At 40.5% G+C, this 26,434-nt stretch overlaps 5 protein-coding genes across 8 annotated transcripts; all 5 read right to left on the bottom strand.

Annotated features, from left to right (window-relative positions):
• Window positions 1–1,399: 1,399 nt before the first annotated feature.
• On the bottom strand, window positions 1,400–6,143 carry mapk12a (mitogen-activated protein kinase 12a). Its single transcript, XM_079568303.1, has 12 exons — window positions 5,747–6,143; window positions 4,168–4,297; window positions 4,033–4,091; window positions 3,840–3,951; window positions 3,732–3,761; window positions 3,601–3,648; window positions 3,356–3,470; window positions 2,228–2,299; window positions 2,035–2,114; window positions 1,880–1,958; window positions 1,639–1,812; window positions 1,400–1,560 (listed from the first exon to the last, which is right to left on the bottom strand). The coding sequence occupies exons 1-12, from the start codon at window positions 5,863–5,865 to the stop codon at window positions 1,493–1,495; spliced, it is 1,086 nt and encodes a 361-aa protein (XP_079424429.1). The 5' UTR covers window positions 5,866–6,143; the 3' UTR covers window positions 1,400–1,492.
• A 959-nt stretch (window positions 6,144–7,102) lies between these two features.
• Window positions 7,103–10,953, bottom strand: selenoo1 (selenoprotein O1). Its single transcript, XM_079567293.1, has 9 exons — window positions 10,300–10,953; window positions 9,864–10,067; window positions 9,621–9,798; window positions 9,293–9,423; window positions 8,912–9,189; window positions 8,513–8,675; window positions 8,007–8,192; window positions 7,703–7,862; window positions 7,103–7,504 (listed from the first exon to the last, which is right to left on the bottom strand). Exons 1-9 carry the CDS (start codon window positions 10,851–10,853, stop codon window positions 7,298–7,300), a joined length of 2,061 nt encoding a protein of 686 aa, XP_079423419.1. The 5' UTR covers window positions 10,854–10,953; the 3' UTR covers window positions 7,103–7,297.
• A 1,175-nt stretch (window positions 10,954–12,128) lies between these two features.
• trabd (TraB domain containing) lies at window positions 12,129–16,188 on the bottom strand. Its single transcript, XM_079567232.1, has 10 exons — window positions 16,131–16,188; window positions 15,655–15,695; window positions 15,397–15,463; window positions 14,793–14,959; window positions 14,204–14,344; window positions 13,907–14,017; window positions 13,694–13,833; window positions 13,414–13,586; window positions 13,220–13,316; window positions 12,129–13,143 (listed from the first exon to the last, which is right to left on the bottom strand). The coding sequence occupies exons 2-10, from the start codon at window positions 15,676–15,678 to the stop codon at window positions 12,972–12,974; spliced, it is 1,092 nt and encodes a 363-aa protein (XP_079423358.1). The 5' UTR covers window positions 15,679–15,695; window positions 16,131–16,188; the 3' UTR covers window positions 12,129–12,971.
• A 106-nt stretch (window positions 16,189–16,294) lies between these two features.
• Window positions 16,295–21,764, bottom strand: panx2 (pannexin 2). Of its 2 annotated transcripts, none has more exons than XM_079567231.1 (6): window positions 21,752–21,764; window positions 20,015–20,633; window positions 18,461–19,572; window positions 18,148–18,283; window positions 17,873–18,058; window positions 16,295–17,772 (listed from the first exon to the last, which is right to left on the bottom strand). In XM_079567231.1, the coding sequence occupies exons 2-6, from the start codon at window positions 20,241–20,243 to the stop codon at window positions 17,453–17,455; spliced, it is 1,983 nt and encodes a 660-aa protein (XP_079423357.1). In that variant the 5' UTR covers window positions 20,244–20,633; window positions 21,752–21,764; the 3' UTR covers window positions 16,295–17,452. The 2 variants fall into 2 exon arrangements, with proteins under 2 accessions (XP_079423357.1, XP_079423356.1); XM_079567230.1 differs by lacking the exon at window positions 21,752–21,764 and adding an exon at window positions 21,439–21,727.
• A 520-nt stretch (window positions 21,765–22,284) lies between these two features.
• On the bottom strand, window positions 22,285–26,132 carry mlc1 (modulator of VRAC current 1). Of its 3 annotated transcripts, none has more exons than XM_079567744.1 (11): window positions 25,839–26,132; window positions 24,806–24,895; window positions 24,615–24,668; window positions 24,444–24,545; window positions 24,145–24,246; window positions 23,972–24,040; window positions 23,718–23,834; window positions 23,579–23,635; window positions 23,381–23,503; window positions 23,078–23,236; window positions 22,285–22,617 (listed from the first exon to the last, which is right to left on the bottom strand). In XM_079567744.1, exons 1-11 carry the CDS (start codon window positions 26,097–26,099, stop codon window positions 22,537–22,539), a joined length of 1,215 nt encoding a protein of 404 aa, XP_079423870.1. In that variant the 5' UTR covers window positions 26,100–26,132; the 3' UTR covers window positions 22,285–22,536. The 3 variants fall into 3 exon arrangements, with proteins under 3 accessions (XP_079423870.1, XP_079423871.1, XP_079423872.1); XM_079567745.1 differs by having other exon boundaries at window positions 23,083–23,236; XM_079567746.1 differs by having other exon boundaries at window positions 22,285–22,614; window positions 23,083–23,236.
• Window positions 26,133–26,434: the final 302 nt, after the last annotated feature.

Below are 26,434 nucleotides of genomic sequence, written 5' to 3'. Positions count from 1 at the left end.
CATTTCCATTGAAATCTGGACGGTAAATCCACTCGGCGTGTTGAGCTACTATATAAACATAGTCAAAACTCGGTTATATAAGAGCACGTTTTAAGTGGTCAAATAAGGAAATTCCACAAATCTTCAACACTCCCCTGGACTAAGAATAACATCATGTGAAAAAAATAATACCAAGATTCATTGAAGTCCTTCTATTTTCCCTCTGTCTATTTTTTTGGTGAACTCACTGACCAGACAGCGGCATAGACCAGGTTTGATGTGTGCTGCCACCTACTGTTATTACGTGTGTTAAAACAAAAACACCAAATTATGAAAAAGTGTCAAGTTTTATTACTTGAAATAGTTTTGACACATTACCACAAAAAATACATACAAAAATATCGAGAAAAGCCTGAGTGATGGTAATCATTCACAATATTGTTATACTGGAGCAAAACTGTTTGTCATTAAGGCAGTGGGGAAAATAGTGAACTCACCAAAACAAGATACTTATGTACATTACAGACAGTGTTGACAAATTCATTCATATTATTGGCTATACCAGTTCCCCCCAAAAATTGAATAGCGCAACTTTGTCAGAACGGGGTCTTGTACAATGACTACATCTACTTCACAGTCAATTTGTAAATGATCTACTTTCACTTTAATGGGAGGTATTGCATTTGTACCATTTTCATCTGCAGAGATGGTCAACATAGTGTTAGACTGTGTGTAGGGCTGGGTACCATTCGGTCACAGGTTTACTATTCCACTACTTAAGCTATTGGTTTCTGATACTTAGAATAGTGTTTATATTTTCCACAAGACTTTCACACTTCTCATTGACTTATGATGGGACTGCCAAGTCATGTTCTGCAGCCCTGTCTCAGAAACGGCCTGCCTCTTCTTGTTTGTTTTTTCCACTACCAGTAGTACCTTGAGTTTTGACCATGTTCAGAGGTGGGTCGTACTAAGTTAATATAATCATGTACTTGAGTAACTTTTAGAAATAGCTATTGCATACTTCTTAGTGTAGTTTTATCACATAGCACTTTTTACTTGAGTAATTCTATTTTGAAGAAGCTGTAATCTTACTTGAGTAAAATATTTGCTTACTCTCTCCATTACCTAAATCTGTAAGTGAAGAAGTTAATGTGCACTTTTAAATAATTAATGTTTGTGTCTTCTCTTCAGACGTTTTGTTAATCTATTCTTTGGAAATATCCAAATGTCCATATTATACTGTATGTTTGTTTGTTCTAATAAACGAATTACACATACTAATGAAACATAAATCAGACTTTTTCACTCAATTACACAGTATTCAACTAATATTTTCACCCATTCCTTTATTATTATTATTATTATTAGATTGCTACTTTTGACTTCTACATGAATACGTATTTTAAAGTAACTTCTCTACCCACCTCTGAACATGTTTTTGAACGTAACAACAAATGCTTTTCCTTGGTGTTTTCTCAGCCATTACACGTTGTTCCATTGCAGCTCCTGTTCAAAGTGACGTTTCTTTAGAGTCCGGCAAAACAGGTTTGAAAGTCAAGATCTCTGTAAAAGTATGGCCTAAAAAAGACACAATCATTACTTTTCCCAGACATTTCCAAGTTAAAGTTAGTCTTCGACATTCAGATCCATGCTTACGTTTCCATTGGTCGACAGTGAGCTCGGCATTGTCCAGGGAGTGGTCATAAGGCAGTGCTTCAGTCTCCTCGTCTGGCTCTCTAAAAATGGAGAAATATGGCAGCGACAGGGCTTCTGCAGCAGTCACTCTGTTCTCTGGGTCAAGCAATAACATGCATTCCAGCACGCACACAGCTGAGGGGACAAAATCAAATCAGCACCAAAGTACATGTAGCTTGTATTAAGACTAGCCATGTCCGACCTTGTGGATTACTGTCTGGAAACACCTTTGTGAGATCTTTCTTTTCTATTCTATCGAGACCTTGAATGTAAGTTTTGGCCTAAAAACAAAGAAACAAATAAATGAGTTATATTGAATTAAAACATTTGTAAATATTTCACGGCTGTTGGACTCACGTCTTCTGATTCAAGCTTAGAGACAAATTCTTGAGATGGCGTCCCGGTTATTTTCATGATCTCAGTGAGCTGGTCCAAGTCTGAAGGATTTGCGCTAAGGGTTGAGGCATGTATGCAGCTTGAAATAAAATAATACCAAGAAATGTTATCAAAGCATCGAGTGTTAACAGATGACAGCGTGGGGAAAGGATACGGTCACTGCCTTTAAACAGAGGTTTGCCCTGCAGCATCTCGGCCATGATGCAGCCCACAGACCAAATGTCCACTACGAACACAAGAGATGTCAAATGTGTGCAAATGAGAGGCATAAACTACCAGCAATAAAGACTGCTTCAACTTGATGCTGCACAGGTGCAATCACAGCTCCATCTAGAGGCTGTTTGCAATAACAACACTGTAAAGAAGGCTGTATGAATTCTATTATCCAATAATGTGTGCTGAAAAGGACAAAAATAATCAATATTCATGTGCTCTGTCATAGCTAATGTAAAGTTAGAAAGTGTAGGGGACTTTAATAGAAGGTTAGCATGGCCATGGAAAGATTTTAGCTTAAAGGGACTATACAGAGTTTAAAAATTTCAAAATTATGTATTTTCCTTCCCCTACATATTCCAACAATGTCCTAATGTGTAGAATGAGCCCAGAACTATTCACCACAACTGCCTCTAAAATCCTGCACTGTCACTCAAAAAGGTGTTAATTCGGTCCGAAGTGCCATCATGCACGAGCTTAATATAGAAGGTGCAGTTACACGTATGACCTGAGGTGGCAGTAGTGAGTATAACATGGCTAACTTGCATCTAGCCCCTTTAATTAAATAAAATATTAGCTCAAAACAGAAAGGGCCCAGCAAAGATAAACTCAACATTATATCTCGTCTTGTGTAAAAACATTGGCCTGGTGAGATCAGAATGATACCCCTCTATATGATATCAGTCTGGGACCCACGCCATCGTTGGCGGCATCAGAAAACTCAAACGAGCCCGTGCAATCCGACTTGTTTATTTGTGGTCACGTGTTGATCGCGAGCAGCATCACTCATGGGACGTGAAAGTTCCCTCAATAACCTACTAACTGTGCATGAGATGCACGAGAAAGAGGAAGAGCTTTTCTCCAACCGTCGGTAAATGAGCAAAAATACATCAACAGTAGGTGAGTTTCGTGATTCATAATTCAGTGCTAATATTAACACATCCTGTTGCGTATGTACCGCTGTAGAAATAGTTGATGCTACAGTCACCAGACCGGTTTCCAGGCAATAAAAACATCCCCTCCCCTGTTGGGATGTCGTAATATGATGCAGTGCCATGTTTTTTCTTACCAGTCTGAGTGTAGTGCATCCAGTTGAGGATGACCTCTGGGGCTCTGTACCAGCGGGTTACCACATACCCAGTCATCTCACTGTCCGTCTGCCGCGCCAAGCCAAAATCTATGATCTGACCAAAGTGCATAAAGCATAAATACGAAAAGATAATTAATGTCTTCAGGCTTATTTTTTGCAATGTGATCAAGAGTAAGGATAAGTCAAACAAACGTGATCACAAAAACTGTGACACAGACGTTTACCTTGAGTTCACAGTCTTGGTTGATGGCAAGATTTCCCGGTTTAAGATCCTATAAAAGTGAAAATATAGTATTGGTATATCACATAACAATACAAATGAGGTCAACGCTAATATAATTTTTTTTTGATTTACCCTGTGTATGATCCCAGCAGAGTGAATATACTAAAACAACAATAAAAGTCAAATTAAATTCAGAGAGCATGCAGCATCATGATAAAAGAACATTCTAAATGTACTCACCTTCAGACCTTTGAGCATCTGATAAACTAAAAACTGGACCTTGTCTTCTGAAAGCCTCTGTAACTTCATCACCTTCCCCAGGTCAGTGCCCATGAACGGCATCACCAAATAGCTATAGCAGAAAATGCATTGTGGCTTTGTGGCATTGTGGCTTTTGACAATTTATGCTTTCACTCTCTTGATCAATACTTACAATTCAGTAAATCTGTCCAGAGAGAGGTCTGCTGTGAACACGTCTAGTAGGCCAATAACCTAAAATTCAACAACACATGTGTAGTGCACTATATATATTATCAACCTCAACAATTTGGGCACTTAAGTTACATACATTTTCATGTTTCATATGTTTCAGAAGCCTCAGCTCTCTATAGGCACGTTTGGCAAAAAGTTCTGACTGAAAAGGCCTGTACATCTTCTTTATGGCCACTTTCGCTCTTGTTCTGGAATCCACTGCTGAGCTGGAAAGAGAAAATCCCAATGTTACACACATACACACACAGGCCCATCTTAATGTACCCATAGGCCCCGGGGCTTAAAGGGACTATACAGAGTTTAAAAATGTTAAGATTATGTATTTTCCTCCCCCTACATGTTCCAGCCATGTCCTAATGTGTAGAATGAACCCAGACCTGTTCACCACAACTGTCTCTAAAATCCTGCACTGTCACTCAAAAAGGTGTTAATTCGGTCCGAAGTGTCATCATGCACGAGCTTAATATAGAAGCTGCACTTACACGTATGACCTGAGGTGGCAGTAGTGAGTATAAAATGACTAACTTGCATCTAGCCCCTTTAAACAGAATTGTAGGGCCCCATCCCCCTCAGCGCAAACCTAACCCTAACCCCAACCAAAACTCTAACCCTAACCCTAACCCTAACCCCAACCGTAACCATAACCATAACCCTAAACCTAAATCCCACAAAAACCCTGACCCTGCTATACTCCTACATGTATCCCTCTGGGCCAGGTAGGGTGGGCCTAGTCCAGGTACACAGATAGCGCAGCACAAGTGATTGACATGAAAATCAACAAATCACCTTTTCTTTTTTTCCCCCTTATATCTGATACGCCCTTGACAATGGTGGGCCCCTGAGCTTCAGCCCCTGCTAGCCCATTGGATAAATTGGCCCTGCATACACAACACTATGTAGCTGAGTAAGGCAAGAGTTACTATTGTCTGTTACCATCTAACAGGCCTGTCCAAATTGCTCAAGGAAACTCAATGGTGCACAAATTTAATATAAAAGACTTTGCAATGAATGTGTTATGCGCCCTTACAAGCAGTGAGTTAGGTTAAACCACACTCCTGAGTACATGTATGTTTGCGATCTCATGAAAACATGTAGGCTATTTTTTATCTATTAACATTGATGGTGCAATAATCCATCCACGAAGGGAGTAGTGCAGAACAGCTTTGGCATGAGAGGTGGAGGAGGGAGCTGTTTGTGAACATTAATCTTGTATTTCAACATTTCTTCAGCCTTGCCAGGTAAATGGATCTGCCTGTGTATGACGGGTAGGTGAGGGAAAACAGCCCGGAGTCACAGAAGCGGTCCTCGTGTTGAGACCCGCACAATATCCCAATAAAAAAAATTCTTTGCACATGCTTCGTTTGGTGATTCGAGAAAGCCACGTCCATGTGCCGATAGTAAACAGACAGGTAGAGCGTGTGGAAGTGTGTCACCCTCGCATCAGGAAGTGAAAACAGCAGCCGCACAGCGCAGAGAAGCGCACGTAATGCTTCTTTTGTCTGACTGTCTGTGACACAAAGCGCCTGGCCCCATGGCACCATATGTCACGTCGCTCTTTGTTACACGCCCCCCCTTCCACGTACAAAGACATTTGATTTTTTTTTTCTCCCGCTTATTCAGTTTCTCACAAGTACGCGCATAAAATGTTGACTTACCATACTGTCCCGTACGCTCCGGTCCCAACCTGCCGTAAGTCCCGGTACCGTTCCGGGACCTCCCAAGTGGTCTTATTTACTTCCTGGCGACAGTACCCAGGTCTGACGCGTTTAGACATCTTATTAAAAAAATAAACTAAATACAAATAAAAGCACCCTGAAGAAGATTTTTGTAGCGCTTTTGTCGTTTCCGCAGCTACACGCCCATTGTTCCGGAGTTACCCAGGCTTCCCCGCGCTGCTCTGTGTTGTTGGCGGCTTAGGGCGCACCCAGAGGTTACCCGAAGCCACTCCTGATCCTGATAGGCTTGCAATTAAAGGTGGAAAGCAAAGTGCACTGCTCTATCAACGGGGGAAGGACGGGGGATAGCTACACTTCATCATCGCACTTCCCAATGAAACTGTACATCACAGCTGGCTGAATTCTTTTTAACCACGTGGACAAGAATTCGGGAAGCTTGTAGGGACACGACCCAGCTCCAGGCTCCAGAAGTAAAATGCACCAACTAACATGGGGTAGACTTTAATCTACTGTAATAGCGTAATCATCATTTACTTACTCTTTACAGTTTACTGGATTGTACACATTGCAAATAAACAAGCAGAGAGAGGAATAAAGGCATCTTCAGTTTGGCAATTGTTTATTACTAATATTTGGTTCATGTAATGAGTGTATTGTGAAAGCTAGTCAAAAGTAACAATAAACCGCCTTTCTTGTGTATTTATTACAATAAAGTGAAAAACAAAATGTATTGTAAAAGTCAAAGAAAATATAATTTGCACATGTGTTGTACGGATATAGCATGATGTCCTAGTATACTACGTAGGAAGGCTCCCTAGTAGTTTCCATTATGGATGTAATGTTGACAATAGCCCATACGTTTTCAGAGTCTGACCTGGTTCCTTTAAGACCTTTGTGTCTGACTCATCATTAATAGCTTGTTCATACCCAGCAGACATGGAAAAGGTAGCTTAGTATTATCATTTGTCCACAGATATTGTCCATTATATATTGCTTAAAGGTGCACTATGTATGTGATATTTGTGCGTATTTCACCTTGTAGCGACCCAGCGGCTGTTTTTGTGGTCAGCATGGCGTCTTTCCTGTACATTACAGTGGTCTCTACAATGCTCCAGGATCAATTGTTTTGTAGGTTTTCTGGTGAGAGGGTCAGTCAGCAACAAAAACTTACACAAAATGTATCCTGGACCGTCCTAGAGACCACCGTGATGTAAAGTAAAGGCGCCATGCTGACCACTCATACAGCCACTGGGTCACTACAAGGTCAAATACGGACAAATATCAACTTTTTTTTCCCCAAATAAAAAGTCAAATAATCCGTCTAATATGTTTAAAATGAACTTGACTCAAGATCTGGAGAAAGTAAACCATGAGTCAATAATCTTCATTCCCTTGTCTGCTGTGTATTTTGCTTTTGTTGGGCTGTTGTGTGTTTAAGTTTGCTTCCTCGAAACTGGCAGCTCTGAGTACAGTACATCACTCGCCCGTACCGGGCAGGCCAGCTAACTGTCGAGGAAGTGATTACGAAGATCATGTGACACATATTTCCTGTGCCCATGCAGGGGGCTTGCTGTCGTAAGGCAAAGCACTTCTGACAGTGGAAGATGAAGCGGACTGCTCTTCAGCTTCATCCCTCTCCCCCTCCTCAGTGCCTCCATGTTTGCTGACCCATGTTGGGAGTTCCAGGCCTGGCTGTGAGGAGAAGGGCTTTTCCAGAACCATAAGAACTCTCTGGACCTGTAACACAGATAAGAGGTCAGAGCAAGCATCACAACAAAAGATGTAATGCTATTTTAAAGGTTTGCTAAAAAATCCAATACCCAATATATTCAGATATACTTTAGCCTGAAATAAAACTGACTAATGCAGACAATAGAAAAGTTATAAACTATGATTTAATAGATAACATTAGAACAAAAAACATTATTTCCGTACCTCAGAAAAGTCTCCATTCTCTGCAGCCTCGATCGCATTTTGAGCAATATAGTTCCTCAGCACCACACGTGGGTTGGCGTTGTCCATCGCCTTCACCCTGTCGTCCTGCACAGCTTGCACAGCGTCACTCAGGCCTTCCAGTTCTCTACCCAGACGCTTCCTGCAGCAGTGATAACATGCATTTATCCACCAGACATCTCACGTCACCTTTCCTGGTCCTACATTTTGTCAAAAGCCACCAACTGACTTCTTTTAACCTTTTCATGGAGGTGAAAGTTTGATATTTTACACCCAGCTCTCTCACCTGTAACGTGTGATCCAGGCAGTCCAGTCCTTTGCCTGCTTGACTTTTAACTCTTCCTGGCTGGACTCCATCAGGTCTTTAAGTTTGCTGAGCTTATCTAACTGCCTGGCTATTGTCATTCTGTCCGATATCATCTGGAACAGTGCTGGATTGGTTTGGGCCAACGATAGCAGCATTGCCAGCTCCCTGTCAAGAGCGGAGGTAAAAATAAAGCCTTAAATGTATCAGATAAGTGATAAATGATAGTGAGTGACTTCACTGAAGGGATATGAGTTAAGCCAACATTACATTACAAGACAATAGAGATAAGCTAAAACATGATCGCGTCATTAGTATTTTTTTTATGTGTGTCACAAGTTAAATATTAGCCCTGTGCAGGTTCCCAGCAGGTCACGCATTGAACAATACAATTTCTTAAGATTTGGATAAATAACACCATATCAATCTTATCAGGTTATGAAACAAGCTGACATTTGAGCTACATTTTATTGCAGTCACTACCATACCGTGGGTCCATGGTGGGTTTGTTAGCGGCCTTAAGTTCCTCCAAAGATGCACACTGCTCTAGCAAAAGCTGTGTGGCCTGCCCGAGAATGTCCTCTTCATTTTCCCCCTCATTGGGACAGGAGATTTGGCTCAAACTGCGAAATGTGTTGGTAAAGTCTGCACCTGAAATGATAGTCACAGAAATCCTCATTTTGCTTCAAATTCTCTATATAAGGGACAGGGTAAAATAGTTGTGATGCATAGGGTATTGCACAAAGAGCCAGAGGGTGTATTATTCATTTTTGCAATTACACAATTACAAACTACAACCATTGTACTGTGTGTATGCTACAAAAATATTTATAACTCAACTTTAAGTAAAAACAGATTTTGGGCAAAGGTTCAAAAACTCAGCCAACCTGTGTTGTGCATGGTCTGCAGGAGCTCAGTGATCAGAATCTCATCCTCAGGCTCCTCCTTCTTAAGCAGCCCGAGTTTTCTCCTCATGTTGCCCAGGTAGAAGCGGTTATACACATCCATGTACTCATCCATGACCGCCTCTGCTCTTTCAGGAGGCAGCTCAGGTGCAAGCGCCTCTGCCAGTTTCACCAAGTTCCACCTGCAGATAGCCGGCTGGGCTTGGTATGAGTAACGGCCCGAGTTGTCTGAGGCGTTGCAAATAAAATCTGGATCAAATCTGCGCAGAACAAACCAGCTTTTTCAGAACTTGTATTACATTTAAATATACATTAAAATTACATTACAAATTATGATTTCTTTTTTTCTTTACAAAATGCTACCTGTCCATGAATCCGTATGGGCCATAGTCGAGTGTAAGTCCCAAAATACTCATGTTGTCAGTGTTTAAAACCCCATGGCAAAATCCTACACACTGCCACTGCGCCACAAGTCGAGCTGTACGGACCATTACCTATTGTAGGGAAAGAAAAATACATTTATAATAATTTCTTCCATGAAATATCCACAGCACTCGATAAAAAGAATTCAAAGTTCAAGGAATTAACAAAACTGGCATTGAAGAATGTTTCCATTGATCTTCTTTGTTATAATATCTGTGATACAGTTGTTGTTTTTTAATCACTTAATGAGAAAGAAAAGAGCTCTAACCTCCCTAAAGAAGGCCACATTTCTCTCCACATGGTCTGGGAAAGTCTCCTGGATTTCTGGATAAAAATTCTCAATGACATAATCCATCATCTGTCGTCTGATCTCATCACGTCCATAACTAGGCCCTTGTCTCCCTGTGGACTCATCTGCTTGCTTGAAGATCTCAAAAGATCCAAACCTGTAAAAAAAAAAAAAATACTTTAGTGTAATTCGAAGTTATCAAGAGGAGAGTCAAAGGATTACCTAAGAAAGGTGGGAGCAATCCGGAGGACCACAGAGCATCTTTCGTGGCGAGGGTGACCGTTGTAACGTATGTCTCTCAGGACTCTGCTGTCAGAGGTAACAACAGACCCTGCTCTGGTGGTGGGCACTCCCAGGAAAAACATGGCCTCGCTGCACAAGAACTCTCTTATACTGGAGCGCAGGACCTTACGACCATCTGCTTGTCTATCAAAGAGAATACAACCAAATCCATACTTAAAGAAGCAGGGGAAATATATGTACATTATATATAAAGTATATTAAAGGCAAATGTAAGAAATGCCATTTCCATTCCATTGTAACAAATCTCTGCTCATTGACAAACTAATGGCAAACAAGTCTTAATGGAATTTTTATTATTCAACCTTTATTAAAAGTTTACGTGCTCCAATTAAAATAAAATAACAGGCTTACTGACCTGGAATAAGGGGTCACCCCAGCACCCTTCACCTGAATCTCCCATCTAAGACTTGGATTCTCAAGCAAAAGGTCAGGGCTTTGTCCAGGTGGTACTTTAATTTCTCCCAAATAACAAGCCGCCCCGTCACCCAGCTGCCCGGCGAACTGTCCAAACTGGTGACCGCAGTAGCAGTGGGCAGCAGGCTCAGAGCCGGGCATCACTTTGGAGCCGCTCAGGTATTCCGGACCTAAGGGGTCGTTCAGCACCTCTTCCTGGCTCAGCCCGAGAAGAGCGAGCGCTTGCGGCGACACCGCCACGAAACGTGGTCCGGTCAGCGGCTGTGGCTTCACTCGAGAGAAACACGCTCCTTTTACTTGTCTCACACCTGCCTCTTCGGAAGTGTCCAGGGGCAGCTTTTTCAGAGCCTGGTTGTCAAAGGGGAGTCGCTCCAGCGGAGACCGACTCAAAGTCAGCCCCATGTCTTCCATTCCGACCGCACAGAAGAGTCTATTCACGGACACACCGGAAAGCAAACAGCGCAATGAGCCCGGTCTGCGTCCTAAATAAGCCATTCAACACCTGCCATCTGTTTATATCTAATGTCGCAGTTACGAAGTTCCTTCAAGTCATTCTTTCGTAATCCGGATGTTTACGATCAACAGGGTGTTACACTATAATATGTCGTACTGAAACAAAAGCGCTCCCTACTGACCGTTCTCATTTTTCGTACATTCAGCCCACAACACAGAGAAAAAGTTATTTTACAAGAGGGAATATAATATTTTAATGGTTGTAGACAATTACAACAGTAAAGATCGATTTATTACAGTATATTTTACATATGAAATAAATTAAAATGCTCACTTTTTGTATCCACATTTGCCATGCTGTCAGAATTATGGTTATAAGCATTTGGAAACGTTTTTGTCCCCCCCCCCCCAAAAAAAAAAAAATTAAAAAAAATCCACATACCAGTATTACACAATGTGTAGAATAAGTTAGAAAAATAAAGGAAAAGTATACAAAGAGGATGGTACGGTCTAAGCCCAGTCATTCATTTGATACGTGCAAAATTAAATCTACAGCGCAAAATCCAATTCAAAAATAAACTTTAAGTAAAACATTTCTGTGAGGTTATTGCATTTTTGTTTGTTTTTATATAAATGTGCAATTCATTGTAAATAAAAGATGGCTTTGTAACACTTTATTTTACACTATACTTGATATATTGTACCTAATTAGATTTAATACAATGTAATGTGCTCTGTAACAGTGTGTAATAACTTGTACCTATGGGTTAGATACACAATGGAATAATTAGTACTTTGTAGGTACATCACTTTGTTTTGTTATAGTTAGTTTACTTATTATTTACTGTTTATACTTTTTGTCCCCACAAATTCCTTGGTTGTGATTGTATACAAGATATCACTATTTACTAGTCAAGTGTTTTTTCCTTACATTTCCTGCCTATTTGCACACCAAGTGTTTCTAAGAGCTGAATGTAACAAGTAAATTTCTCCATTGTGAGATCAATAAAGGCTATCTTATCTTATCTAACCCTAAACCTCACCTTTAGCCCAAACCCTAAGGGTATCGTGTCCTATTGCATTATGCACATACCAAGTACTAATACAAGTTATTCCATTGTGTATCTAAACCATAGGTACAAATTATTACAGATTGTTACAGAGCACATTACATTGTACTAAATTTAGTTGGGTACAATGTATCAAGGTACTGTAAAATAAAAGTGATACCGATGGCTTTTTAGGATGTATGCATATAACTTTGTTTTTTCGACATGAGATAACACCAGTATATTAAAAACCCAACTTGATAGATGCACTTCAAGAGTAATGCACTTTTTCCTTTTTTTGTTTAAAAAGGCACATATAGGTCATGCTCTTGATTTGGCAATGAGCAAGTATAAAACTCCACAGAACATATATGTCCCATTAAAAAAGAAGAAATGATGAATCTTTACAGACGTTCATCTGTAAAGATTAGGTGTTTTGTTTTCTCGTAGCTACAGCCCTTTAAAGCTTAGAGATGAGGCACTTGCTGTTGATGACAACGCTTGTGACCAATCAGTAGAACATACACCCAGTGCTTAGTTTGTAAATAATTATCTGCAGTAACAATTTTGGACTGGCATGATGGATTGGGGTAATAGGCCAAATGCACCTTTTTAGCATCTCAAACTGTTTCCATTCCAGCTTCCAGTCCTACATCCACCCCTAAAATGATTATTATTCTACTATGATTTTTGTATCTTTTTTTTGTATCTTTTTTGAAGATTATATTCAAAAAATCTATACATCGTATAGTTTATGATAATATACTAATAATGTCAGCTACAAAGTGCTGCAATGAACTGACATGACATCAGGTATTTCACCAGCACCATGTTATGACAGACCTTCGCTGCGTCTCAAATATAATAATAAAATGGTTATTAGCCTCTTTCAAATTTTGGCAAAATGTAGCATATGCTCAAAGTACCGTCACTGTCAGGGCAGCACTGCATTACTTATAAGGGCATTGCTATGAGGTATAACACCTGAGGTCCATTGAAGTGACTGGTCATATCCTCAAGTTCTGTAAGGCTATTGGTGATAGATGCATTGCTTGATTTTGTTTTAAAAATATAGATTTAGTCATAGATGGCTTGAGGAAGATCTTTGGGATTAAGCGTCAGATAGTCTAAGATTCTCCACTATTGATTTAACAGCAGGTAATGACAAAAGACGTCTGCCTAAAGTCCCTCCAGCCCGATAGCAGGCATAACCCACAATGCCCATCAGGACACCCTTTATGACTGTATGTATCACCCAGCCAAACCGAGAAGGGGGCGCCACACTGAGGAAAAGAGAGGCAGCGTCATTGAGATATTTTTCAACACATAATGATATGTAAATGTAGCAAAATGCCATACCTCATGATTTCACTGACGTTAAGCTCTTTCTCCCAGTTCTTCTCTATTCCAGGGACATGGCCCATCCCCACAACACCCACAACTACACCAGGGACCTCTAAAAAAAACAAATAAGAATGTACAGCATTGATACAGTATATTGTTCTGTAAAACATCTTCTCTAACATCATTTAAGAAAAATAATGCATACGCACTCTGGCCATTAGGGGGAGCCTCCACACAGCGCGTAGCTTGTCTGAGAGTGTGAGTAAGGTAGATGTCTCTCTCAGCCACAATGGTCTGGTGTAGAGCTGGAAACTCGCCAATCATCTCTGACATGGTCTGTTCAAGGAGATCTTTCTGTTTACATTTTTCAACATCTTCTTTACTGAAACAGAAAGTACCACAGGTTGGAATTGGAAAAAAATTCTAATTATAGCAACAGTTTTTTGTATATACTGACAAAATGTATGATAAAAAAATGTGTTCTGGTACCTAATTGGGTCAGAAAGAAAACAAAGACCCCATGCCAGCCGTGCTTTCTGCCACAGACTAAGAGCAGCAATCGCTCTTTTGAAAGTCACTGGTATGGGTCTGTCTCCAAGATGAAATTTACAAAAAGGAATCCGCCCGGCCTGTATATTAAGAACATCTCAAAACCTTTGCCTTTATTTCAGTTAAGTAATTTTTATGTTTTGTTTTTGGTACCTCTTTAAAAGCCTCTCTAAACTCTCCTCCAGGAGCCATGCCCAACTGTTCGGTGATATGGGCTGAAACTTTGAGTAGAAGTATCTGCATCAGACCAGACATCAACCCATTCTGAAAAAATAAATAAATGAAAAAATGTTTTTACTATTACTGTTGTATATCTTGCAAGTAATAGTACATGAAAATGACTACCAAAAAAAATGACTGAATAACATATCATCTGTTTAATACAAACATGTAAATAAATATTCATGTTAAAACACTGACAGGAAAGAAGGATGACTCCTTCAGTAATACCTGTTTGATGGCCTGTTGAACCTTTTCCAGATTTATGTTTTTAGCTTCTTTCAGCAGTGTATTCTCATCCATTTTTAGCATAGACACTCTGTACTGGCACAGCTCCACCACCACTACGTCTGGCTGCACAGCTCGGATTGTCTATGTGAAGCAAAAAGAGATATGATATACTGTTCATAGGAGCAGTGTCGGGGGTGAATTGTTAGCGTTAGGCGTTTTCTTTACAGGAGCATCGTAGCTTCATTTGCTAGCAAACTCTGGCGTGATGTGTGATTGTCAATTTGTTCATTAAACCAGAGGATGATGTTGGTCCATCCAACAGGATGAACCGACATGCAATATGTCGAAGCATCTTTTTGACAGATTATAGCAATAGCCTGTGAGCCATCACCATAGATTAGATTATTTTTATCATCATTAATGCTATAATAATAATCATCATTATCATAATCATAATCATAATGGCTGTAGGTTTGAAAATGCATGGTCATTATTGCCAGGGGTAAGATTAAAATTTACCAGATACTGAAACTCATAATTTCCCTCCTTCCCCATGATTAATTTCAAATAAAGAGCAGAGAGTACTTACAGCAGCCACATCTTGTTTACTACTGTCACTGAAATGGGCAGTGCCCACCAAGTATAAAGTGCTCCCATCGGGGGCAGTAAGACGGGAGACCGTCTCTGGGAGATCGGGGGATGAGTTGCGCTGACGTGATCGCAGCTGCCAGAGAAGTTCCATGGCTTCTCCATCGGCTGGTAAATATTAAAAAGTAAACTCAAATGAATACACTCAGAGGGAGAAAAATCTGTTATTTTGCATCAGTAAAAATACGTCGCACTAAGCTACTTCATAAAACAAGAGTGTTGTAGTGAAGCTTAAGCTTTCCTGGACGAATGAGAGCCTTCACAAAACAAGAGTGTGTGTGCCCATAATCATGGGTTGGCAAGTCTTTCTTAAGACCTGGAAGAAGAGCCATGGATCATCTTGATTGCTGCATAAAGTAACACATTGCATAAGACCGACCAAAGAAAACACCTGCAAGTTTCTTCGTACACAATTTTGATGATCAGAATTTCAATAGAGCACACACACAAACGTAAAGAGATTATAAACTACTCTTCACCATAAACAACACACTCAGTATTACACATGTGTGAAACAGCATTATTACACAAACTATGTTACTTACAGAGGCCTGGGGGAAGGCGAGGCATTTCCTCTTCTGAAGCATCTTCTGACGGACCAACTGACTCATCCTACAGGAGCAGTACATGGATAGTCATGACTCATGACATTTCATCTCAATTATATTGTATTTATCCGATTTAAGTTACAACTTGGTCGAAGTCCTATAAAAACAGCTGTTGTCTATACAAGATAACCAAACAAATATAAAAACACATGTGCTACACCATGCCCTCTTAGAAGAACACTATGTATTACGTACCTCTGAATTATGGTCCGAGTCCATAATCGAAACTTTGACACCTAAAGAGCAAACATAGGTACAATGAAGCGTTCACGTGCGGTGCGTTCAATTGGCACTGCTGACGTTGCTTAACTCAAATTTGTCTTCCATATTTTGTTGTTGAGACCAAAAAGCACAATACTAGTGATTAGGGGGGGAAAATAACATTCATACAGCTTTTTTGAAATAATCGTTTACAGGGCATGGAGTTTTGTGAGCTACTTTCCTGGTCGGGACAGTAAACGCGCTTGATAGTTGGTTTGTTTGCTAGCGATCAGGAATGGCTCATATGCGCTGGATCTATGGTTGCTAACTCAAGCTAGCGCGTTTTGGAGCACAATATTACAGTAAGTTTAAGCCCAGTAAAGAGCACACCACACTTTAAAGGTACGGGTGATCTGTGCTAACGTGGAGAAGACCCACAAGAGCTGTCCAAAAACACATATGGTACTTACAGCTTACTGAACCCCAGCTCCGTCTGTCAGAGAGAAGCACCAAACAGCAGCAGGTTTGTCACAGGCACCGCAGTGCAACCTGGGTTATGTAGTCATTTTACACTTCACCACACCACACACACACATTTTGGTGTTTACTTTATTTGTTGATAAAATGTTATTATACCTACTATTTCAATATATTACAGCCTCAGGTGAAAAATTACAGAAAGGAAATAACTGTAATAAGCTGTGTCACATTCAACATTGTGCTACAAATCTAAAAGTGCATTGAGATGCAAATTTGGTGTGCTTCAGTATTTATATTATAAGATAAGACCATTCTTAGACTTTCCCTAGGCTAACAATGTGACATGTCCAGACAACCTTAATAGAGAAATTAATATTTTGTTAAAAGGGCTGTTTTGTGTCTTTATGAACTGTGAGAACAGGCCAATTTGTGGTCTGCCTGGCAATAATTTCTTCCCATGAAGAATGAAGTGGTGATTTTCTTTCTTTTCTTTTTTGCACTTTCTCTCTTTGCACCAATTCTTACAAGAACACATTTAAGCTACTACCAATTCACCCAAAAAAACAATCCCAACATATTTTGAGAGCTGTCAGCATTGACAACTACCTACTGACTATATTCAAAGCTTATAAAAAGGCTTTGCTTTACTGACCCATCTATTTTGGCATCAACCCCTGAAATTTCAAGTTGACATCCAAATCCAGATGTAATAGTTATGAGCACTAGTTATTATCACAAAATGAGCCACAATCATTTTTACATTGTAATATTCTAAAAATACTAATCTATACATAGCATTTTGTGAAATACGATGCAGTAAGCGCAGACATTATTGCCACAAATATACTGTGATCCTTTGCATAATACTTGTGCAGATATTGTGTATTGCATGGGTGTATTATCTATTGGGTAGTGTGGGATAAAGTGGAAAAACTCAAGCCATAATATGTGCTGAGTTCACTGATAGAGAAGCTCATTCAGAAAAAAACTTATATTTTTCAAAATGAATGTTGGTGCATGACCCTGCACATTAGCACCCTGTTTGTGCACTGCTGGTGTTAAGAAAAGAGATAAGCATTATCCTGAGACATGACAACAGCCCCTTAGTTAATACTACACAGTGCTATTAATGCCCGTAGATCCATTCATTAGGAACTTCTGAGGTCAACATTCATCTTATACTGCTGTATTTCTTTCATTGCTCATCTGTCAGTCAGTCTGTTATCACAGAATGGGAAGTTGACAGAAGGTGACCAAGGTCATCAAGTGTGAAAGGAAAGTGTATGTGAAACAGAAGCTAACCTTCCCCCTTTTAACATTCTCCTGCTGCAATGAGTTCCCCTGGTCTTTCTGCAAGTCGGCTTCTACGGTTTTCTTCATCCTCCTCTTCCTCAAACAGCGTATGATGAATACTTAATAGTTGGTGTGCTGGAGCAATGGTCAGAGATGGAGGCTGACACTCAGTGTTTTCTGCCTGAAGAACTGGATCCCTTTGAGAAGGGGAGGATTTAGGACTCAGGGCATCCTCACTGGACGGTGGGTTTGGACTTAAACCATTGACATAAGTGTTGGCAGGGAGGCTCACAGTAGAAAAGGCAGTGGTGGTTGATTCTGGAGAGCAAACTTTAGTCTCTGAGAAGGCAATAGTGTAAATGGTAAGATATCAAATATATCCTGAAAATTATTTTTAATGAGTACAAATTTGGGATTGGAATGATAAAAAAGAACATACCTGTCACCCCACCAGCAACATGCACAATTGTGTGTGTGCCTTCTAGAAATACTTCATCAATGCTGTGCTCTGAAGGAACAGGAACTGTTGCCGGGGTCTCAACCTTGGGCTTACGAATTGTTAACATATATGGATGGACATCCAGAGAAAAGTTGCGAGCATGTTTCTTTTCAATCCCAGTTAGGTCTGTAAATAGAAAAGAGCATAATATTACTTATAACTACATTCTCTGAGTCATAACTCAGTGTTTAAACCACATCATGCAGAAATCATACCTTTTGTTGGAGGGTTAGGTGTGCTCTTGTTATCTAGAAGTGGTGCAATGAAGCTGTCTGCAACTGTTTTTCGTCTCAGTGGTTTGGGTTTCTCAGGTTTTGCATTACTCTCCAAACGAGTCAAAGCAAGGGGTTCCTGTACAAAAACAGAATAAAACAGCGAGTCTCAGAATAATTGATACCTAATCTGGAGGATAATGAACTTTTGGGTTATTTTAATTATGCGTCCTATAGAATTGGCTGTCATTGTCACAATGATGTTTGAAATGATTTTAATTTAAACGTGCATAGTTATACTAAACATTCATGTTACCTTGAATGGTTGAGGAAGTGGATTTGAAGATGTCATCCACTTCATCTTTTTGCGTGGTCGTTTGATGACTAGTGGCTCTCCACCCATCTCTCCCACAAAGTCAGCAGGGTCCAAACTGGGATCAAGAGTTTGCATCCCAGACTCCCTCACAGTGGGTGTACAATCATGGTTAGACTGTGCAAGAGCTGCTAACAACTGCCTGACCACATTATCGTACATCAGGTCACTCTCATTAGTGATGAAGTCCAGCCGGTTCAGTGACTTGATGTGGTCCCGGTTCTCATTGCAGAACATGGCCAAAATATTAATATCACAAAATTGGGACTTTTGCCAGCGCTTCCGAGTCTTTATACCTACTTTATGCAGTTTGTCAAACACAAAGTTCGATTTACGAACTACAAACAAATTTAATAGATTAATCAGAATAATGAGGTTGACAGAGCAGAGCAGGGATATGTCTACAGCCGCCATGATTCGCTGTAGCTGCACAGCAGGCAACTTACAGTTCACCTTCATCTTAAGCTCAGGATAGCTGCTTGTATCTGGGGGCTCTCCAAGAGCACAAGTGAACTCATTTTGTCTCTGTCGGGCATAGTATGCACTCAGGTAGGAGATGGGAATGGAGCTGAGACAGATAATGGCCAGATGACGCGCAAAGTAAAGCTTAGCCAGAAAGTTACTTTGGCCTCGTCTTTCCAAGTATTTTTCAAACAGGTTCTGCTCAGGGCTCTTCTCCTTTTCTGCATTCTCAATGATCTCTCTTCTCTCTCTTTCTGTTATACCAGGTCCTTTGGATTGGATCTGCTTCTCGATCTTAGGTGCTCTTCCTTCAGCAGCTCGATGATAGCAGTTATCAATCTCCTGAAGCAGGAAATTTAGTTCTGAGGTGAGCCGTGTGGAGGCGAGAAACTCCCAGCTTAAGACAGGTATATACATAATCCCAGCAAACGCCAGCAGGGCATAGGGCAGAAACTTGTGCTCGAACAGGGAAGGCCAGAGGTGAGGTTCCACTCCAGATATGGCATCACGCAGCTCTGTCCAGCAGTAGCCTCTCGCATACAGTGCTTGGTCTCTGGTGAAATTGTGCGGTGTGTAACAATATATGGACTCCTCTAAACAGAGAAAAAAAAGTTTGGTGTTTTATTATGTTTAATTTTTTCATTCTATTTCCTTTACTCTCACATCTTACTGTTGTTAAACCTAGTCACAGTTCAATGCTGCAGCTGCTGAGAACCTGACTCAGCAGTGTATTCCAGCCTTCCAGTCCAATTACTCTCTTTATGAACAAAAAATCATTCTTATACAATCTAGCTTTACATTTTTCTAATAATGGTTTACAACAGCAATAATTATTCTCCCTGGGGTCCAAATCAATAAGTCCTTTGCGATCAAAAACGATCTTACAGTCCCAGAGGAGTTTAAAAGTCCTATCTTTCTATGTATCGTAAAATTACTTAAATGTATAATTATGTGTGCAAATACTATAGTACATGACGCTATTCTTTGAAGTTATACTATAATGTACGGAAGCCCCCTAGTGGCAGACTTACTCACCTGCAAAATTTCTAGTGAAGACGAGGGTGACCAACAGGATGGGAATGATGACTGTGCCTATTGTAACAACTCTGTCAAAGGGCAACTCCAGTTTAAGCTGCACCATGAGTCCTGCCAGTGCTCCTCCTTTCTCATCCTGAGAGGAGCCTGGCAGAATCAGTTCCTTCAGCTTCTCTCCAGCGAGTAGAGCTGTGGCCATGTCTAAGTTCTGATCAAGGAGGTTCTGCATCCGGAATATAGAGTTTACTCGCCCTGAACCGTTCTGGCCTTCAGCCTATAAATCTGCTGTAGGTGAACACTGCACAGTCTTTCACAGTCACGCTTGTGCATACAGGTCACATTCAGCATCTGTCCTCAGAAGAGAACACAGATTGAGGCAGGCATCCTTAGAGATGCACTATGAACTGCCCCTGCTCAAAAGGAACACACTGTGTGGGTATGTTCACAAAACATTCTGAAAGTCTTTCATCCCTGGATTGTAGAGCTCCTTCTGCTGAGTCGGGTAGATTGAAATATGAGTGGAGTTTGGGAGGTGTCCTTGTAGTCCCCAGGTAAGTGATTGCTGGCTGATGAGTGGCAACGCAGGCCTTGTCCAAGTAATGTTCTGGGAAGTCCTTTTCTGAAAAAACAAAACAACAATCTTATATTCACAACTGCCTGCATATAAGGATAACCAGGCAGATAGGTGTTGGAGGTTAGACTGGAACTTATCAGAATCAGAAAACTTTCTTAATCCCATGAATGAGAATTGTTTGTGGCCCCATCTGCAAAATCTTCAACTGCTGAATAAACACTGGGCATGCTCATTTGCATCAACTCCTTTGCATCTTTGATCAATTTCCAACAAGATTAATTACTCTCTCTCTTATCTTACATGAAGCTGTCAGTGGGTGTACAGCTTACTGCACATTCATCTTAATTAATGATTCCTCTAAATATAAGATCAACTGAGAGAGCGTAGTCATTTAGAATGCACACCGCATCCTCATGAAAGTATACTTTGTGTTACTTAAATAGCAGGATGCTCTTGGGATTTGCATCATTCATAATGTGGATGGCTACGTCGTTTGCTTGGTTTCACAAAGCGTCAGGAAAAACAATCTTGAATAATTTAAAATTTAAAAAGCCAATGATAGACTTAAATGTCAACATATTATTATGCATAGGCCTCGCTAATGGAAATCACTACTGAGATATTATATGGATCCAAAAACCTTTGATCCCTACCCTGGAATTAGATTCATCCAAAATACAGCATCGTATTATTTTTTGATTAGAAGAAGGCAGAACTTTCCGCTCACTTGTCACATTTAGAAATATTATATGTATTAAAACCCGAAAATGGATACTGTGTTGAGAGAACTTAAGCTAATAAGTAAACTATAGGTTGGAGAACATATGATCAGTGTGTGCTGGTGACGTACCTAAACAGGTTGTCAGTGTGAGCTCAGGACACTATTCAAGTGGATCGTGCGCTGCAACTGTCTTTCAGAACCTGAGCAGTCGACAGCTCCAGAAAAAGCCACAGAAAGGAGCTGATGATGTTTGAGAGTGTGAAGATGAGGACGATCCGTGTGAATCCATCGCGGAAGCCCTGCAGCTTCTTTCTTTTAGTCTGGTCAGTCACTGCTGAGCTGTCCGTCTCGGCGCATCACGGAGAATTCAGAGCCCGCTCTCAACATTTGCAGCGTCAAACACTTGCATGCCGAGTGGTAAAATGAGAGAAATGCCACTCACCGTGTCTCCAGTATAGGCAGCAGCAGCAGCAGCAGCAGCATCCCGCGGCACGTGAAGAGTTAATCTGCAGTGCGGGCGAGCATGTATCGGAGCGAGCACACCGGGACCGGTTTGTTCCGCCTTTCTCAGCCTCTCCCCCGCCAGCCTCACCCTCCCTGCAGCTCTCTCATCGGAAACAGCAGAAGCTAAAGAGGGCGACACGTCTTCACATCTGCTGTCATCCACCGATATGATCTACCGCTGATCCTGATGTGTTCGAGTCAAGCACGGTGCTGATAGTTGGCAACATAATCAAAAAGGCTTTATCAATTAATTATTATCTATGTATACATATTATTATTATTATTATTATTATTATTATTATTATTATTATTATTATTATTATTATTATTATTATTATTATTATTAGGCTGTATGTGTCTTGTAAAATGTATTTTATTAATAACAGGCCACAATTCTTTTTTTTTATTTTTTATTTTTTTTAGAAAACATTCTTTATTAATTTAGCTGTATCCTGTAAATTATTGTGATATCCTATATAAATAAAAGAAAATCTCCCTATAAGCTATATGCATACAGACACTTAGCTACTGCATAAACTCAAAGTGACACAAAATAGCTTGCACATTTGCAGTGGGCATGGCTATGCATCAGCAACAAAATTATGTCTTGTTGCTTTTTCTGTGTCGGCCCTGTATTCCCATGGTCTTCTAATGTGAGGAATGACAAGATGAATGTGCTCTCTGTTGTGAACATTTCTTCCTCAAATGGGGTGCCACAGGAGCTCAGTGTGCCATTTGGACCACAACCGCCTTCCAGGCTCTGTCTTTGTCAAAATCCTGCAGTGGACCGTTGGATGCTTGCTGCTGTGGGAGCCAAACCAGATAAGGGGGGAGAATGGGGAAAGACAAGACACGGAGTGTAAAGAACAAGCCAAGAATTGGAGTCAACAAAATGAAGGTAAATGAGGTGTGGAGAATGAACGGCTCACATTCATTTAAGATTTAGAGAGCTGGTTTTGGGCAGCCAAGGAGAGTCCTAACCATAAACAGTACAAGGTGTCCCGCACTGGGATATTCATTTATTATGTCCCTAATTGAAATGAGGCACACCATATTCCTTTTGATAATTTATAGCTCTAACCGCATTAGGGAAATAAATAATCAAAAAGAATACAGAGTGCCTCAAACTATTTTGTTTTCAGTTTTCCAAGATCTCGAAGAGCACCGGTTTCAGTGGTGATCAAGCAAGCACTGTTTTTTTTTGCATGTTGCATCAATTTTGTCCTGCAATATGTTACTAAAGTTCAGTGTTAGTGCGTAGTACCTCACAGTATTGTGTAGCATCATGCACATCCTCATACTCCTCTGGTGACCTGCGCAGCTGACTCTTGTACACGGCACAGTGCACCACGGTGGCTGCAGTTAAAATTGCCTGCACCAGCAACAGCACCATCAAAATGAGTAGCAGGATGTCATAGGATTGCTGAAAAACGAAAAAGCACGGAATAAGCTTTTTACTGAACGTCAGGGAAAGTCATCGTTTTGAAAAGACATCAGAATCTCATCGCGCCAAAGGTCAAGTGGTAACAGTAATTGACAACATGCCAAGAGAGATCATTAAAATCACCTTGGCAGTGGGAACATCGTACAAGAAAATCTCAATGAAGCTGATCACACTGCATGACAGGAAACCCGAAGCGGAGAATAGCAGGGGGGACGTGACACTGCTGATGGCTATCAACACCTCGACCTATAAGCAAATAAAAAGGTGCATTCATTCTATAGATGGTTTTGAATCTTAAAAAGTTTGGAAACATGCACTCACCAGACATCTGTTGGGGTACTCAGAGACAACATGGCTGGCAATTGCACTGGGAAAGCACTGCCAAATGCATGTAAAGATAGCAATAACTCAAAAGCTGTAAAGTATATGACGCAGTATGACCTTTTTTGATGTTACTTACAGCCACCAGTATCCAGAAGAACGTAACGGACAGGTAGGGCCCAGGCAGCAGGGCGTCCATATTCAAAGCAATGATTCCTCCAAAGACGGCAGAGATTCCCACTATCACTTCGATCACCTGTAGCATGGGGTACAATCATATAATCGTAAACCAAGACAAATTGGAAAAGGATCTCTACATCTCTATATGCATTCTAAGTAACTACTAAATCTATACGATTTAATGAATCTGCTTATACATCTGACTGTACTTACAGAATACGCTTTGAGGAGCCTCCTAGGAAATCTTGCAGGCTTATTCATAGATCTATTATATGCCCCGGACTGGAAAGAGGAAGATTAAGCTGAATTTAGAATAAGCGCTTCAGGCGAGTAAAAAAAAGACAACAACACCATGAACAGAGCCCATCAATCACCCTCGTGCACACCTTTCTGTGACAGCAGCAGTCGTCGGCAGAGCGTGCAGAGAGGATCACTGTGCTCGCCATTAACACCTCAAGCACAATCATCAATATCAGGTTAAAGTTGATCTATGAACGAAACGAGGAGAGCAACAAAAATGTGATTACGGTTATCGCAGTGGGGCAGCTCATATTAGGTGTCGGGAGATAAGTTAGAGAGGACATTGAGATGAGGAGCACAGAGGAGTGTATGATGCAGAGCTGTCCAGCAAAATCAAAGTGAAGATCTACGGATGTTGTTATGGAGGGTTCATAATTATATTTACATTGACTGCTGATGGGTTTAGCACTAGTTTGCATCCGAACCAAACCAGACATGTGGTTGTCACTGCGAAAGTCGATACATAGACCACTTGGAAATCCGAAACCTAGAACAATTCAAACCATCAGACCAGGATCCCACTCATGAAGTTTAAAATGAAATGAACTTTACTCACGGCAACATATCTGTTCTTTGCTATGGCAAAACTAGCTATTGCTGCTGGCAGGCCCTGTGAACAACAAAGGGTAACATTACTTATACAGCAAACAGCAACTTCGCGGAACAAAAATTACAACTTTATCCACACATTATGTAATATATTGAATAATAAATAATTTGTTTGCTTTTCTGTTGTTTTGTTCTTACAGAGCCAGCAGCACAGCGAAGGTAGTCCATAGCAAAGGGAAAGACATTTCCAAGGTACAGGGAGAAGCCAGAAGTGATGAGCAAACTACCCTGGAAACATACACAAGCACAAATTACTACAACCCAAAGATTGGTGTTTTTGAAATTGACCAAATACAGGTGAAACTCTGGAAATTAGAATATCGTTCAAAGGTTCATTTATTTCTGTAATTCAGCTTAAAATGTGAAACTAATATATGACATAGACTCATTACATGCAAGTGAGATATGTCAAGCCTATATTTGTTATAATTTTGATGATTATATCTCACAGTCACAGACCCTACCAGGGGCACGAAGCCCCTGACAACAGAGCTCCCAGGATCATTCGGGTTCTGGGGTTTTTACAAGCTGAGCCAGAATAATCAAAATTATAACAAATAAAGGCTTGACATATCTCACTTTGCATGTAATGAGTTTATCACATATAAATTTCACAGTTTAAGTTGAATAACAGAAATTAATGTACTTTTTAATGATATTCTAATTTTTAGAGTTTCACCTGTTTGTTGAAATTTTAGTAGGTGAGAAAATTGCAGTTTCCTCTTCCTCTAAAATTAATTTTATACTGCAAAATATAAATAATACAAGCCAAAAGCATTTCTTCCCAGCCTTTTATTCCTGGCCTAGTGTTACGGCTTTCAGTTATTACAATTAGATTTTATTTCTTTGACTTTTTTGCAGTTAGAAATTAGAAGTCTCCTCAAAACTAACACTAACAATATTGAACACAGTCTAGTTTAATCAACTGCAAGCTGGATTCCAAGGTAAAAGTTATTTTTTTTAAACATATTTTGTTTTTATTTTACAGAAAATATTCCGGGAAACATTATCACCACTTTTGTTCTTCCCCAGAAGAAGTGTTTTATGTCATTTATGTTGTTTTCTCTTAATTTTCTTTTATACAGTAGATAAGATGCTGCTTGGGAGTCTCAAATATTTCCTTAGGTGCGACTTGGTGTGAAAGGTTTGAGAAATTCAGAAGTGTTCTCACCCCGATGACGACACTGTAGAGCCAGGCCCTGCATGTGAAACAGGGGTGCTTCAGAGGCTCCGGCTGGGATAGCTGCAGGTCACTGGCCCTCACCTCCACTGTGTAGCTGTCATGGTCCAACCTGTTCCGTTCCCCTCTGTCCAGCCTCCTGTCTGCTGTCCTGTCCCCCCGGCGTCCCAGGCTCCCCCCGCCCCTCTCCAAAGTGGACATGTGGCTGTAAGTGAACTCCTCTCTGAGTGACAGGTCCTCACGTGGCATCATGGTAGACTGAGCTGTCTTTGGTGAGCTTTCGGAGAGCAAATGTGAAGAGAGCTAGAATAAATAAATAAAGCGAGTAAAAATACTTCTTCAGCCAGTGCACATAAATAAATCAATGTTTTAAAAGAGAACAAAAACATATAAGTAAAGCAAAGGATTGCACAACAATTGGCACAATAATCCCCAAAGTCCTATTAGTCCACTAATTAGTTTTGCCACAGTCCGGACGCCCAACAGCCCCTCCTTTCTAAATACCAGTGCAAACAACGCAACACTTGCAGTATTTCCCAATTTGGTATGCTATCCCCATTTTGTAGGTGTAGAATTTAGTTTAAACT

Source organism: Gobius niger, assembly GCF_951799975.1.
Source record: "Gobius niger genome assembly, chromosome: 12".
In the NCBI taxonomy this organism is placed as follows: Eukaryota; Metazoa; Chordata; class Actinopteri; order Gobiiformes; family Gobiidae; genus Gobius; species Gobius niger.
Note: the sequence above shows the minus strand (reverse complement) of the source record. Positions and strands in the feature narration are given on the sequence as shown.

Coding starts and splice junctions, on each gene's coding strand:
- mapk12a (XM_079568303.1), bottom strand. CDS start 5,865: ATGTCTAAACGCGTCAGACCTGGGTACTGTCGCCAGGAAGTAAATAAG. Junction 3,649..3,731: donor CTGCTGGGATCATACACAGG/GTAAATCAAAAA, acceptor TCACTTTTATAG/GATCTTAAACCGGGAAATCT. Junction 3,471..3,600: donor ACCAAGACTGTGAACTCAAG/GTAAACGTCTGT, acceptor CACTTTGGTCAG/ATCATAGATTTTGGCTTGGC.
- selenoo1 (XM_079567293.1), bottom strand. CDS start 10,853: ATGGCTTATTTAGGACGCAGACCGGGCTCATTGCGCTGTTTGCTTTCC. Junction 9,799..9,863: donor ATTGCTCCCACCTTTCTTAG/GTAATCCTTTGA, acceptor TTTTTTTTACAG/GTTTGGATCTTTTGAGATCT. Junction 8,193..8,512: donor AAACCCACCATGGACCCACG/GTATGGTAGTGA, acceptor CGCTCTTGACAG/GGAGCTGGCAATGCTGCTAT.
- trabd (XM_079567232.1), bottom strand. CDS start 15,678: ATGGACTCGGACCATAATTCAGAG. Junction 14,345..14,792: donor GTAAACAAGATGTGGCTGCT/GTAAGTACTCTC, acceptor TGCTTCACATAG/ACAATCCGAGCTGTGCAGCC. Junction 13,144..13,219: donor AACGTCAGTGAAATCATGAG/GTATGGCATTTT, acceptor TCTTTTCCTCAG/TGTGGCGCCCCCTTCTCGGT.
- panx2 (XM_079567231.1), bottom strand. CDS start 20,243: ATGCAGAACCTCCTTGATCAGAACTTAGACATGGCCACAGCTCTACTC. Junction 18,284..18,460: donor CACTTCCTCAACCATTCAAG/GTAACATGAATG, acceptor GTTTTTGTACAG/GAACCCCTTGCTTTGACTCG. Junction 17,773..17,872: donor TGTTGCTGGTGGGGTGACAG/GTATGTTCTTTT, acceptor TTGCCTTCTCAG/AGACTAAAGTTTGCTCTCCA.
- mlc1 (XM_079567744.1), bottom strand. CDS start 26,099: ATGATGCCACGTGAGGACCTGTCACTCAGAGAGGAGTTCACTTACAGC. Junction 24,669..24,805: donor TTCGCTGTGCTGCTGGCTCT/GTAAGAACAAAA, acceptor TGTTGTTCACAG/GGCCTGCCAGCAGCAATAGC. Junction 23,504..23,578: donor AGTACCCCAACAGATGTCTG/GTGAGTGCATGT, acceptor ATTTGCTTATAG/GTCGAGGTGTTGATAGCCAT.